This window comes from Calypte anna, chromosome Z, assembly GCF_003957555.1.
Source record: "Calypte anna isolate BGI_N300 chromosome Z, bCalAnn1_v1.p, whole genome shotgun sequence".
Lineage (NCBI taxonomy): Eukaryota > Metazoa > Chordata > Aves > Apodiformes > Trochilidae > Calypte > Calypte anna.
Window position 1 is genome coordinate 65,706,022 of NC_044274.1, and position 13,383 is coordinate 65,719,404.

Sequence of the window (13,383 nt, forward strand, 5' to 3'; positions counted from 1 at the left end):
GGGAAGGGACTGCCAACAGAGAACTAGCACCTGGTATTATGAGGCAACCATAAGGAGCCTTAGTATGAATGGAGACTAGACCCACAGATACCACAACAAAAACATACCAACAAGGGACATGCTTCCAATGACCAGTTTAAATTTCCTTTTTCTTTTCTTTTTTTCTCTTTTTCTTTTTTTTTTTCTTTTTTTTTTTTCTTTTTTTCTTTTTTTTTTCTTTTTTTTTTCTCTTTTTCTCTTTTTCTTTTTTTTTTTTTTTTTTTTTTAATTAATGCACAGAAAGGGCTAAAAGAGTGGAAACCTCACTGTACTGTGGAGGAACCTGGAACTTTCACTGTTTGGATGCTCCTTGTTTCTCCAGTCCCTTAGGAGTGGCTGATGTTTGCCAGGAGAATGAGAAAATTGTTATGAAAAGAGGAGGACTCAGGAGGGTGGCAATGGCTGTGGGCTCCTGCAATTCTGCTCCCATGAGCAGCATAATGCCTGCTTTATTTTTGCACCTCTTTCTGGCATTACAAAAGTGTTACAAAGTTTACAGAGGAAGGGGATATAGGAAGAAAAGGGGAAAGGGCCCAGGTATACTAGCCTAGGGCTCTGCAGTCCTGTTTGTTCTCTGATACTCTTCCAGCTCTGCTTTCCTGTCCATGGCGAGTTGCAGCTCCTGCTTTATGATTTCGATCTGCTTCTCCAGCTCTGTAAGCTCTTGCATCACTGAGGTCCTAGCAATGCTGAGGGACTCTGCTTTCCCATTGGTGGTTAAGGAAGCTGGAGTCTCTCTCCTCACCTGTGGCAGGAGGATATCTTGGTGCTTTCGGATCGTCACCTCATTTTGCTCTTCATCGGTGCAGACATATTTTTTCCGGTGACAGTTTCCCATACTGGCTGTATTCCACACAGCATGCTGGCTGTTCCCTACATTGGACCTGGACAGAGATGTCAGAGTTAATACAACATAAGAACTTGCTTTTACGTATGTGCAATCTTCCCCTCTGAGCCATCCTACTGGAAAAACATGATGCTGTTTATCCTTGGGCTTATTTTTCTTCAGAAGTACAAAATCATGAATACAAATAGCAAAGACTAGAACAGAAGCCTAAAATTCATCTTCCCCCACCAAACTTTTTTAGTTAGTTACGAAACTGCAGTCCTCTCAACTCCAGCTCAGGAAAATGTGAGTCCTCCTCCAAAGCTTTCTGAAACCTTTTGTGGTTGCAGTGCCCTAAGTTCTTTCCAGCACTTGTCCTTTGTGTGTTAATGCTCTGTGCGAGCTTGGGCATTTGCTGCCATGGAGGAGGAAAGAGGGTCCCTAGAGTTACGTGGAGAAATGAAGGGGAAGGTGTGCCCTTTGGACTTGAATTCTTGCAGAGTAGCTGTTTGCACTTCGGGGGTGGACACGATGCTGTGGAGTGTCCAAACCTGGCAATACACAGACATGAGCTTCCTGACAAAATAAGCAGAATTTGGAGTTCTTGAGCTGTGGGAGAAATTCCCATTTGAGGACTTTTTCAAATGCTTTGATTTATTCCTGCAGAAAAGTAATTCCAAATTATTTTTATTACAGAGAATCTTTTCTCTGTTTACTGGGAACTTGACTGTGAAGTGCATGCAAATCAAGGTTTCTCAGGGTTTCTTTCCAATGAGAAGCACCCTGTGACCTCTGCTCTCCAACTGGAACAAAAGAGCACAGTTTGCTGCTGTGGGAGAGGAGCTTGGCTTTCCTACCTGCATTACCTTTCAGATAGATCTGTGTGTATTCATATTATAAATAGGTTGAAACTGATGTAGCTGATCTTTAAATTGCTCCATTGTGAGGGACTTCCTGGACATCCTTGGTCAGAACACCTATTAATGTGAGCTACCTATCAGCAGGTTAGGGAAGAGGATTAACATTTCAGGATTGAGTTTGCTGAGAACAATTGGTTTCAGTAGGATTTTGGAGCTGGCAGCAGGTGTTTTTCTCAGCTGCCTGCAGAGAAGGAAGTTGGAAAGTGGAAATTTCTTTAGAGGAGGTGGTGATGAGGATTGTTTTTGAAAAGAAGGGATGGTAGAGGGAGGGAGATGGAGAGGCTTTAGGAATGGAAGCCGCAGCCTGGGTCATGGTCTAGAGGCTTAGGGAACCCCGCTAGGAACTTGAAAGTGGGGTTGTTTATTGTGAAGATCAGCAATTTCATCATTTAAAATAAAAGGCAGGAAGATTCTCAAGTCTTGTGCTAAACTGGATGTGTGTTTTGTTATGCCATTATGTTAATCCCCTGAAGAGATGAAAACAAACAAATATCTCTCAAGCATGTTTCAGGCAGGGAATAGGATTAACCTGGGCTAGTAGAAATTGTCACAGCATTTCCAGGTCCAAGAGCAGAAGGCCACCACACTGCATCTCCACACAGTTTAGACAGGTCACCAAGGTGACCAAACAAGGCCACCAAGAATGAGCAAACTACTGCCAAGGAGTTGTGGTGCCTGCTGCGTAGCTCTGTAGAGGCCACAGTCCCGGGGCCGCTGGCAGCCAGAGTGACCAACTTGTCTTAGAACAGAAGTTTGGAGCAGAAGTACACATCTTAGAGAAACTGCAGCCCTTTGTTTTGTAAATATTTATGAAGAGGCATATCATTCATCTATAGTTTCTGATACATTTTTCTTCTACAAATCAAACCACAGCTTTTTGGTAAGTATTAACAGCTGACATAGCTCCTGCTGCTGGTAGTGATGCTTTTTCTGTGGGTCTGGGCAGGTGATTTTAGCAAAGGCCATGGTTCACAGTTAACACTCAGATTTCATCTCAGAAGTAAGTGAAACCCTTCACAATTTGGCCACTGATGCTGAGCAGCTCTCCTAGTTATTTGAAAGTTATGAACTGAAAAAAACCTGTAGATTTTCTTACCTTTGTTCCTGTATCTTGGTGCTTTTAATAATTTCACGGTCCCCAGCAAGAGTAAAAAAAAGTCTAATAGCCTAATTGATTTGAAGGCCCTGGGTCATACCCTGCCACCTCAGTATCCATGAATCATAGAATCATAGAATCATAGAATCATAGAATCATAGAATCATAGTATTAGCCGGGTTGGAAGGGACCTCAGAGATCATCTAGTCCAACCCTTGACCCACCGGAGCAGTTGCTAGACCATGGCACTGAGTGCCACATCCAGTCTTTTTTTAAATGTCTCCAGGGACGGAGAATCTACCACCTCACCGGGCAGTCCATTCCATAGCCTAATCACCCTCTCCGTAGAAGAAATTCTTTCTAATATCTAACCTAAACCTCCCCTGGCACAACTTAAGACTGTGTCCTCTTGTCTTGTTGAAGGTCGTCTGTGAAAAGAGTCCAGTTCCCACCTCGCTACAGCCTCCTTTCAGGTAGTTGTAGACAGCAATGAGGTCTCCCCTGAGCCTCCTCTTCTTCAGGCTGAACAGCCCCAGCTCTCTCAGCCTCTCCTCATAGGGCCTGTGCTCGAGTCCCTTCACCAGCCTGGTTGCCCTCCTTTGGACCTGTTCCAGGACCTCTACATCCTTCTTAAACTGAGGGGCCCAGAACTGGACACAGTACGCGAGGTGTGGCCTAACCAGTGCTGAGTACAGGGGAAGAATCACCTCCCTGGACCTGCTGGTGACGCTGTTTTTGATACAGGCCAGGATGCCATTGGCCTTCTTGGCCACCTGGGCACACTGCTGGCTCATGTTCATTTTCTTGTCGATGCAGACTCCCAGGTCCCTTTCTGCCTGGCTGCTCTCCAGCCACTCTGTGCCCAGCCTGTAGCGCTGCATGGGGTTGTTGTGGCGAAAGTGCAGGACCCGGCACTTGGCCTTGTTGAACCTCATCCCGTTGGAATCAGCCCAACTCTCCAGTCTGTCCAGGTCCCTCTGCAGAGCCCTCCTGCCTTCAAGTTGGTCCACACTTCCTCCCAGCTTGGTGTCATCTGCGAATTTGCTGATGATGGACTCAATCCCTTCGTCTAAGTCGTCGATAAAGATATTGAACAGAACTGGGCCCAATACTGATCCCTGGGGGACACCACTAGTGACCGGCCGCCAACTGGATGCAGCCCCGTTCACCACCACTCTCTGGGCCCCGCCCTCCAGCCAGTTCCTAACCCAGCACAGGGTGCTCCTGTCCAAGCTGTGGGCTGACAGCTTTTTCAGGAGAATGCTATGGGGGACGGTGTCAAAGGCTTTGCTGAAATCCAGGTAGACCACATCCACCGCCTTCCCCTCATCCACCAGATGGGTCACCTGATCATAAAAGGAGATCAGGTTGGTCAGGCAGGACCTGCCCTTCCTAAACCCGTGCTGGCTGGGTCTGATCCCTTGCCCATCCTGCAGGTGCTGTGTGATTGCACTGAGGATGATCTGCTCCATAACCCTGCCAGGCACTGAGGTCAGGCTGACGGGCCTGTAGTTTCCCGGGTCCTCCTTCCGGCCCTTTTTGTGGATTGGCGTGACATTCGCCAACTTCCAATCGTCTGGGATGTCCCCGTGAGCCAGGACTGTTGGTAGATGATAGAGAGAGGCTTGGCGAGCTCTTCTGCCAGCTCCCTCATCACTCTTGGGTGGATCCCATCCGGTCCCATAGACTTGTGGGGGTCCAAGCAGCTCAAGAGGTCACTGACTGTGTCCTTCAATATTACAGGGGGGCTGTTTAGATTTTATCACCTTCTATAGGCTCCAGAAGCCTGCTGTCAACAGGATAACCTGTCTTTCTGTTGAAAACTGAGGTAAAGAAGGTGTTAAATACCTCAGCCTTTTCCTCATCTTTGATAACTATATTCCCACCCATGTCCAGTACAGAATGAATGTTTTCCTTGCCTCTTCTTTTGCTATTGATATATCTGTAGAAGCATTTCTTATTGTCCTTCACAGAAGTAGCAAGATTCAGTTCATGTTGTGCTTTTGTCTCTCTGATTTTCTTTCTACATGATCTGACTATATTCCTAAATTCCTCTTGAGAAGTTAGCCCTTTTTTCCATAATTGATAGGCCCTCTTCTTAATCCTAATTTCTTTCAGAGTCTCCCTGTTCAGCCAGACTGGTTGCCTTCCCCGCCGGCTCGCCTTCCGGGACTCTGGGACAGCCTGTTCCTGTGCTATCAGAATATGCTCTTTGAAGTATGTCCATCCCTCCTGGACCCCTCTGTTTTCAAGGGCTGTTTCCCAGGGTATACTCTGAACTAGTCTTTTGAATAGTCCAAAATTTGCTCTCCGGAAGTCCAACACAGAGGTTTTACTGACAACCCTCCTTGTATCCCTGAGTATTGAAAACTCTATTATTTCATGGTCACTAAGTCCCAGTCGTCCATCAACCACCACATCTCCCACCAGCCCCTCTCTGTTTGTGAAAAGAAGGTCAAGTGGGGCTCCGTCCCTGGTGGGCTCATTTACTAGTTGGAGCAGGAAATTGTCTTCAATACAAGCTGGGCACCATCTTACTGGGTGTTTAGAGTTAAATTCACCATAATTCTCTGCAAGCAGCAGCTCAGACCATGAGAAGAGTAAGGATGGTGGGTGGGTGTGGATGCAAACACATGTGGGCTGGATGCTGTGGAAGCAGCAGTTTTTGGGCAGCAGAACATTGTCAGTTTCAATGTCAAAAAAGTGTTTTTGTAGTTCTTTTTCTAAGCCATTCTCTAACTCATTATCCCTAAGCTTATGGCTGTCTCCTTGTGTTATGAAAGTTTGCTCTGTCTAGTATCTGGTAAATAATTAAGCTGGTGCCTAAGCTGATACTTTTTGTACCAGCAAAGACATGCAGAGCTCCTCCTCTGGAAAAGTCTCTCTCCAGCTATGTCAGTGTCTCAGGTTGTGGGTCTCTGAATGTTACCACCCAGGGAGGAAGGTGTAGAAGGAGGAAATGTTTTGCTGTTCAACTATCAAAAGCAAGGAGTTGCTGTGTACAAGAAGGTGCCCCCCAATGGGGTTCTGTGGGACAGTAAAATGAAGGAATGAACAGATGAAGTTAATTGCATGTGCTCTAATACAATTGTTTGTGCATAGGCAGTCTGGAAGCTTATAGATGCTTATGTCTTATATTTACTGCCCCTAGTGCTAGAATGGCAAACTAAACACAACATATATTTACATACATTTACAAACATATATTTGCCTGGGTTTCATTTATGCCAAATATCTAGCAACAGCCTGGGAGACATCTTTCTATGGTGTGTGGCTGAACTTGTCTGTAGAAATGCAATACTGATGCCTGTGTCTTTAAAAAGTGCACTATCAGTTTTGAGTTACTAAGCAAAAGTATAGTTTTAATAAAACACCTTGTGTTCCTTGTAGCTATAAATGAGATTGCCTCCTCTTCAGAAAACATAGGCTATGAAAACAGGGCAAAGTTATTACCTATTTTTTTTTTCCAACAAGAATTGTTTGATAAAAGGTTTCTGAAAGGTCTGCATTTTCCTCCTCTCAGCTTTGTTATTTCTCATTCTAAAAAATAAGAAAGCTAAAAAAGTTTTTAACATATACACTGCCTGATCTGTTTATTTATTGTGAAGCAATCTCACAGGGCCCTAGTTATCTGCTAGTGCTTTAGTATGTGAGCAATTAATTACCTAAAAAACTAGGACAGTGGACTTGAAAAACTGTAAAGCCTGTCTTTAGAATGGGATTGTGTTTATTAACTGTAGGCAAGATAATGAAAGAACAAAATTTCTAAATCTAATATTTTCAATTGAAACAATTAACTAATTTCTGCTTTTTTCCCTTGTCACTTCTTTCTTGTTTCCTTTCCTTTTGATTTTATTATCTTTGAGGTGTATTGGATCCATAAGTATCAAAACATAACATATTAATTTCAAAGTAATTTTTGTAATTTGTGTTTTAAAGCATAAAAAACTTCCTACCTCTTTTCCATTCGTTTTGTCTTAGGCTGGCATTTGTCCTCAATAAATGAACTGTTCAAAGCACGATGTAATCTCTAGGGGCAAAAGAAGAAAATAAATTAGTAAAAGCAAGATTAAGAATAGCTCCATAAATAAGTAAACAATTTGGGCTTTGTGTGATGGGCTAGAGCATAAACTGTTTTGCATGTTCAAGGATACAAGCAGTGTCTGTGCTTTGTCATTACAACAGATTTATTTTCCCTTAGTTTCCCATGGAAGGGCAACTTGAAAGGTTGATAAATAGTTTGCAAACAATCCTTGGTGCTAGAATGCCTCGGGAAAAAAAGTGAATCTTGGCAAACTTAATTATTTTCTAAAAGGTCTCTTTCACTGTGCTGCTTTAAAGCAATACAATCTCCTTTTTGTGTCTTGTGCGGCAAGGTAATCTCTTCCTTTATACCAAAGACCTAGAGCAATTTTCTTCGATTATTTTTCTTAGAATAATGAAGGAGGCTGCCCAGCACCTCCTGCATGAATCCGAAGTTTGGGAACCCATAACAATGAAATGCAGTGCTCTGACTAGCCAGATCAGGATAACAATACTGTTGCTTCTGCTGAAAACTTTCACGTGCAAATAGAAAGGTCTCTCCTATAGACCTTGCAGTTGTGAATATTTGAACTGTTTACTCCATGCTTCTCATTCTATTACTACACAAACTGCCTTAAATTCCAGAAGCTGCTGTCACACCTCAAATGCTTCAAAGCTTGTACAACCTTTTACACCTTCTTCTTGTCCAGGCTTTCTTCATCAGTCCCATGACTTTCACAGGGTTATTTCTGAATACCTACCTGACTTGTATGGAGCCAGTACTTCATCTTGGACTTCTTCCTGATTCGTGGTAGGACCAGTCTGTACACGATGTGTTCCCCAATCGTAGTGAGAATGGACAAACCAAACCCAACACACAACATCACAAAGAGCCCAGAAAAATGCTTGATGCCCATCTGCAGTGTCTGTGAATAAAATCAAAAAGGGAAGATAATAAAGTGGGCTGCTAGCATATTTTAACAGGTTCTCCTGTTTTGTCATTTGGAAAATCAGTCTGACTGAACACACAGTGGTGAAATGCTGCAAAATGGCCTGGATACTGTTTTCAATAAAGCCTTCCTGTGCTGCAGAAAGCTTGGTGTTCAGCCAGGGGAAAGAACCTATCATGGCAATGAGAATCAGCCAAAGACCAGGGAATTTTTTTTCCTCATGCTGCTTCTCTAATGAAATTAAGTTTTGAAGACATAGGAGAATACAGTATTTGTGGTGGCTTTGAGTTTGTAAAAGCAAATACTGCTTGACAGAATACAGTCAATGATCTGTAGAGCAAGTCCTTCATAAGCAGTGAGCTAAGACTCATTGTTCGTATTTTCTGGGAACTGATCACTAACTTCCCCATTTTGTGCTTTACCCTTGATGAAAGGTCACTGAAAAAATGTTTTGAAGCTGTAGCACAAACATGGCACCTCTCCACTCCCTATATTAACAGGACTGAAATTTTGTTAGGAGCTCTGACTGCACTTTTGAAAAACAGAACATTCTCACCTTGTTCCACAAACCCACCCTCTCCATGTAGGGTAGGAAGCCTTTAATTATCTGAGGTTCTTATTGGCATTAATAATTTCTGAAGACCAACAAGTCATGTACGGCAGCAGTGTGTGGGTCAGGTTTGCATGTTATGTGTAAACTTGGTGCCTTGATTCTCATGCCTCTGAACTCAGTTATAAGTTTACCAATAACTAAAACCTTGTACTAGCAGTTACAGCCCACAGACTACTTCAGAAATATTTCCAAGAATGCAAATTCTGCTTGTGCTTTTCTATTAAAGAATGTCATTTGCATATCAGGAAAAAAAAAAAAAAAAGAAGAAAATTGCTTGGGTAGGTTTCATGTTGGGAGATGATAGCTGGGACCCATTGACCTGTGTGTTAGCCTGCTGTTAGCTGGGTGGGTGGGGATTGTGCTGTTATGACTATAGCTGTTTAATACAGAAAAGAAACAGGATTTAGTTGAAAGATCACAAAATGTTTGCAAAATGTTGTTATGAAGTCATTTTAAGCCAGAGTTGATCAGTGATGAGTCCATTGAAGCTGGAGGTTGTAAGTCCATGTACTTTCGTTGGGTGACTATGAACAATCTATCTTCTGTGGTTTTTGTTTGTTTGTTTTTTGTTTGTTTGTTGCTTTTTAAAAAATATTTGAGTTCTTTAAAACAAAATTATATGAGATAGCATATCACAGACTTTTAACAGAGATTCTTCAATTTAGGAAAGTGAGGATTTTTGAGTGGGGCACTGGCAATGAGCTCATTTCAGAATTTCTTTGCCAAAATCAACCTGCTTGCTGATTGTCCCATATTTTGTCCTTGCATCTAGGAGAACATGAGGGCAACATAAAAATAACAAGTGTTCAGGTGCTTCTGAAATAATGCATAAGTCCCCAAAGGCAGGGGAGGCCAGATATACTTGTGTTTGTCTGCTGTGTGGTAGGAAGGATTTCTATTGCTTTGAGAATAGATATGATAAAGGTCTAGCTATGTAAAATAACAGCGAGACAGAGTGGGGATTTCTGCAGAAATGAGATGTCTCCTCCAGCATGAAGTTGGTGTTTTATGCCACTCCAGTTCTGCTGCAAAGAGAACAGTTGGGCAGCTCCTTTCATGAGAAATAGACCCCTTGTCTTCAGTAAAGCTGGTCTGATTTATGCTGATGAGGGTCTGGCCCTGTCCTCTGCAGAATAGTTTTATACCTTCCCTGGAAACAGGTGAAAGAAATTCCATCATTGGCATCTCAGATGCATTTTTCACTTGTCATGGATAGCTTTCGAAATTGTCCCAGACAAGACATCTTTTCCTAGTAAAGAAAATGCCAAAACAAAGCATCAATAGTAGTTCATCTAGCAATAGAGAAGATGATGCATTGAGAGAGCTGCCCAACAAAGGCTGCTAACTGGAGGGAAATTCTTGAGACTAAATTGAGTGGGAAAATGAAGTAGGGGAGAAATAATTAGCAGTGTGTCTTGCAGCGTATGGAGTGATTACTTATAGCAGTACCAGCATTTACAAAGCATTGTAAAAAGGCAATTTATCAGCTATTCATAATTGCTGTAGACACACATGTTAAATAATATGGCCATCTAATGGAGACACCTCTCATTTTCATAGCTTCATCCTGATCCTATCAGAGCAGCAAGCTCTACTGCTTATTTGTAGTTTGTGTATGTATTTGTAAGTGCATATACAGAATATATTTGGAAAGAGCAGCAATAAAGTGTATTCTCTGCATTACTGCTTTGCTCTTTGCTGAAGTGGTAGGGGTCAGGTGTGTGTGTTTGATCTTTGCTATAGATAACCAACTAATGACTTTCTCCACTGCAGTATTTTTTAACATATTTTTAAGGAATAAAAGCTCACAGTGTTGTGCATTTTCTATTAACCCAGGATAAAAATACAGTCCTTGCTCCAACTTTGTAATCTTAAAGTGAGAAAGCAGAACCCTGCATTTTAGCAGGAACTCAGTTATGCCATTTAGTGTTTCTGAAGCAATATGCAACAATTATCAGTCCTGTGATAATAACAGATAAACTGTCAACAGCCTTTAATTTATTTGCCACTTGAAAATCGGGAATTTGGCAGTTTCTGAAAACCATTAGAAGTGGAGGTATCTACTTTTTTATATATATCCTTGGTGAAACTCTTCTGATTTATCAGCCCATATATGCAATTCCTACCTATACATATCCTGCCATCTCCTCTGTAGTAATCTGCTTTTTCTTTGGGCCTTGAAGAAAAGGGGATGCAAAGAAGAGAGTTTGATATGTGTGTTCTGTTTGAATGGGGGAGTAGAGACAAAAAAGAGTACTCAGTGGTTTCATCTCTACTATAAGAGACTGAACACTTTTCTCTCTGGTTGTAATGGCAGCAGTGAATAATCCATCAAATATGCTCATGCTCCAGTTTTGACTAATTAGAAGCCTGTAAAGATTTTGGTGGGTACTTTGCAGGCTGTCAGCACAGCACAGGTACTGGTGCTGAACCCAGACACTGCATAGAGGTATCACATGTGTGTATTAGCTATAATGTGTTTTTTCCCCTAGGGCAAGTCCAAGTGCCACCACCTCTACCCACACTGAGATGACACCTTCACATCTCAAATCTTTGTCATGCTGTGACACCTTTGTTCATCACATTTCCAGCCCTCCAGTGGGTAAGAATCAGGTCTCCTCCCCAGACAGCATACATGCAGCTTAAGCAAATTGTCTTGGCAGCAGAGTCTCTGTTCCTGTTTGTTGTGTTGTATTTCCACATGTTTGTAGCAGGGTTTCATGAAAGGTGACTGATGGGGAACTTTTACCTATGAGCAAAGGGCAGTTTGTTCCCTTTGTGGAGGGTTCTGCGTGGCCTTCCCTTGACCCTTGCAGCACATGAGGGACAAGCAAACCACAGCTTCAAGGTGATGCCTCGAAAACTGACTGGTGAGTTGTGAGGGGAATGGTATAACAAAACAGGCAACTGAATTTTCACCTAAAGTACTAGATAAAACTGTATTTTTTAACTAGAAGATTTTTAGAATTGATTCTGTGTCTCAGCAATTTCTCTAGGCAAAAAGAGAATACAGCCCTGGATACAGCTACTGAAGTAAGATTCTCATGATCAAAGGAAGCTCCTTATGTCTCATCTCTGAGGAATTAGCAGGAAGGCAAGTCTGCTGTGCTACAGGAGCTTTCACTTTTAAGACAGCTGTGATAATTAATAGCATTTTTGTCTGGTACATTTTTTGAAGTTTAATCAAAAGGTTGTTCAAGTGTAGAGTAGCAAGAGGTCATTGAATGAAGCGCTTGTCAGGAACAGATACATCAGCTACATTAAAAAGAAAATTCCCCAGATACCTGTCCTGTTAGATGATAATACAGTCTTCAAATAAGTGAGCTCAGAAATAGCAGTGAATACACACTTTTGTTTAAATGGGATTTCTTGTGTTGAATTAATCACACACCAAAAAAAGACAAAAATTGAAATGAACAAATTGAATAAAAAGAAATTGAATTTTCTTCTATGAATATGTGATGTTAAAATATAATTTATTTCACACTGAAACAATCCTTATGAAAAAATTAAAACTATAACAAAAGATGCAGAAATACACCAGTGGTGTAGGTATTAAAGCAGTCACTCCTTTTCAAAAAGCCTAATCTCTAACAAGTGTTGTCTAGTCACCTAGTCAGAAGTAAGATGTTTGCAGACAAGATGCTCAGATGACCACTGAAAGCCAGGAAACAGAATCATAGAAATTAGAAAACTAATTGTTTAAAGGGAGAATGGCCATGCACTCACTTCCTCAGGGAACATGTAGGGTTGGTTGGTTTAATATTTGGTTGAACACTCAAATATGAAGAGAGCACATCCTTCCAGCTATGTGTTTTGTACCAGTGAGAACATGTAACCTACACCATTTGGAAATCTTGAGCTAAAAGTGCATCTCTAAGCTTCAGACATGCTCAATCTTTTGATTCTTCAGTACTTCATTTTTTTTTTGGCCACCTGGGGAACCTGATGTAAAGTTGCTATTCTGATTAGAGAAGTCTGTTTCGCATAAAGAATGGCCTCAAGTGGTGCAACAAGCTGGTGTAACTACTCTGATTCAATACCATGATATAGTATTATTAAATCAGGAAGATCTACTTCCATGTCCTGTAGTTCTGCTTAGACTTTAAGATCTGCTGCTCTTCTTTTCTTAGTGTGGTATCTCAGTGCACCATTTCTAGGATGAAGTCCTATCTTTGGTACAAGGAGCTGACACACATGCTAAAAAGTGGTCAAGGTTATATTGGAAATTTGGGATGCACTGAATTTCCACTGTTCCTTTTGCTCTTGTTGGTCTCTGTGTTAGCTGTTTTAGCTTCCCTGTGAGATGGCCCAGAATCACTGACAGATCCTGCAGATAGTGATTCACATAACTGAGTGGAATCACACCTGTTGTGCAGTGTGCCAGATCACTTTTTCTAATGTCACATCACATGCCCTATTTGTCTCCAGAAGTGGTCTCTCTAATGCATGCACTGAATGCCTAACTTAGCAGCACAGTTTTGATGATGTCTTTCTTGTGCTCTGAACATTGCTGGGCTTCACATCTCTAATGCTTCCTTTCACCTACTGCCCATCTCTGGCATGTGTGTTTATCTGCTGTACGTGGGAAATGAGGAGAATTAATCATCAACTTGAGCAAATCCTCATCTATGTGACCCAAGTTCATTGCTTACCTCTGTGACAGCAAAGCTTCTTTTCCCACATGGCACAACCTTGTACCATTTGTCGTGCAGAACATCCATGAAACCATTGGACTTGTACTGGCTTATCAGTTCAGAGATATTTGAGGTGAGAGGAGAGTTGGGGGGAAGACCAATACCATATCCTAGGAGAAAAAACAGTACAATCACCTCTCTCTTACTTGTTTGCTTTTTGCTCAAGTATAATCATTTCAGCTGTCAACTACCAGTGTAGCAGAGCAAGCGTCATTTTGC

The 13,383-nt window shown here is 41.9% G+C and overlaps 1 protein-coding gene across 1 annotated transcript in view; it reads right to left on the reverse strand.

The window, feature by feature from the left end:
• Positions 1-254: 254 nt before the first annotated feature.
• The window catches only part of GRIN3A (glutamate ionotropic receptor NMDA type subunit 3A), a 70,959-nt gene continuing 57,830 nt past the window's right edge, over positions 255-13,383 (reverse strand). The window contains exons 6-9 of the mRNA XM_030467352.1: positions 13,123-13,274; positions 7,666-7,830; positions 6,838-6,911; positions 255-923 (exon numbers count right to left, since the gene is read on the reverse strand). Of these exons, the coding sequence (XP_030323212.1) occupies positions 587-923; positions 6,838-6,911; positions 7,666-7,830; positions 13,123-13,274 (728 nt within the window). The 3' untranslated portion in view covers positions 255-586. The remainder of the gene's footprint in view (positions 924-6,837; positions 6,912-7,665; positions 7,831-13,122; positions 13,275-13,383) is intronic.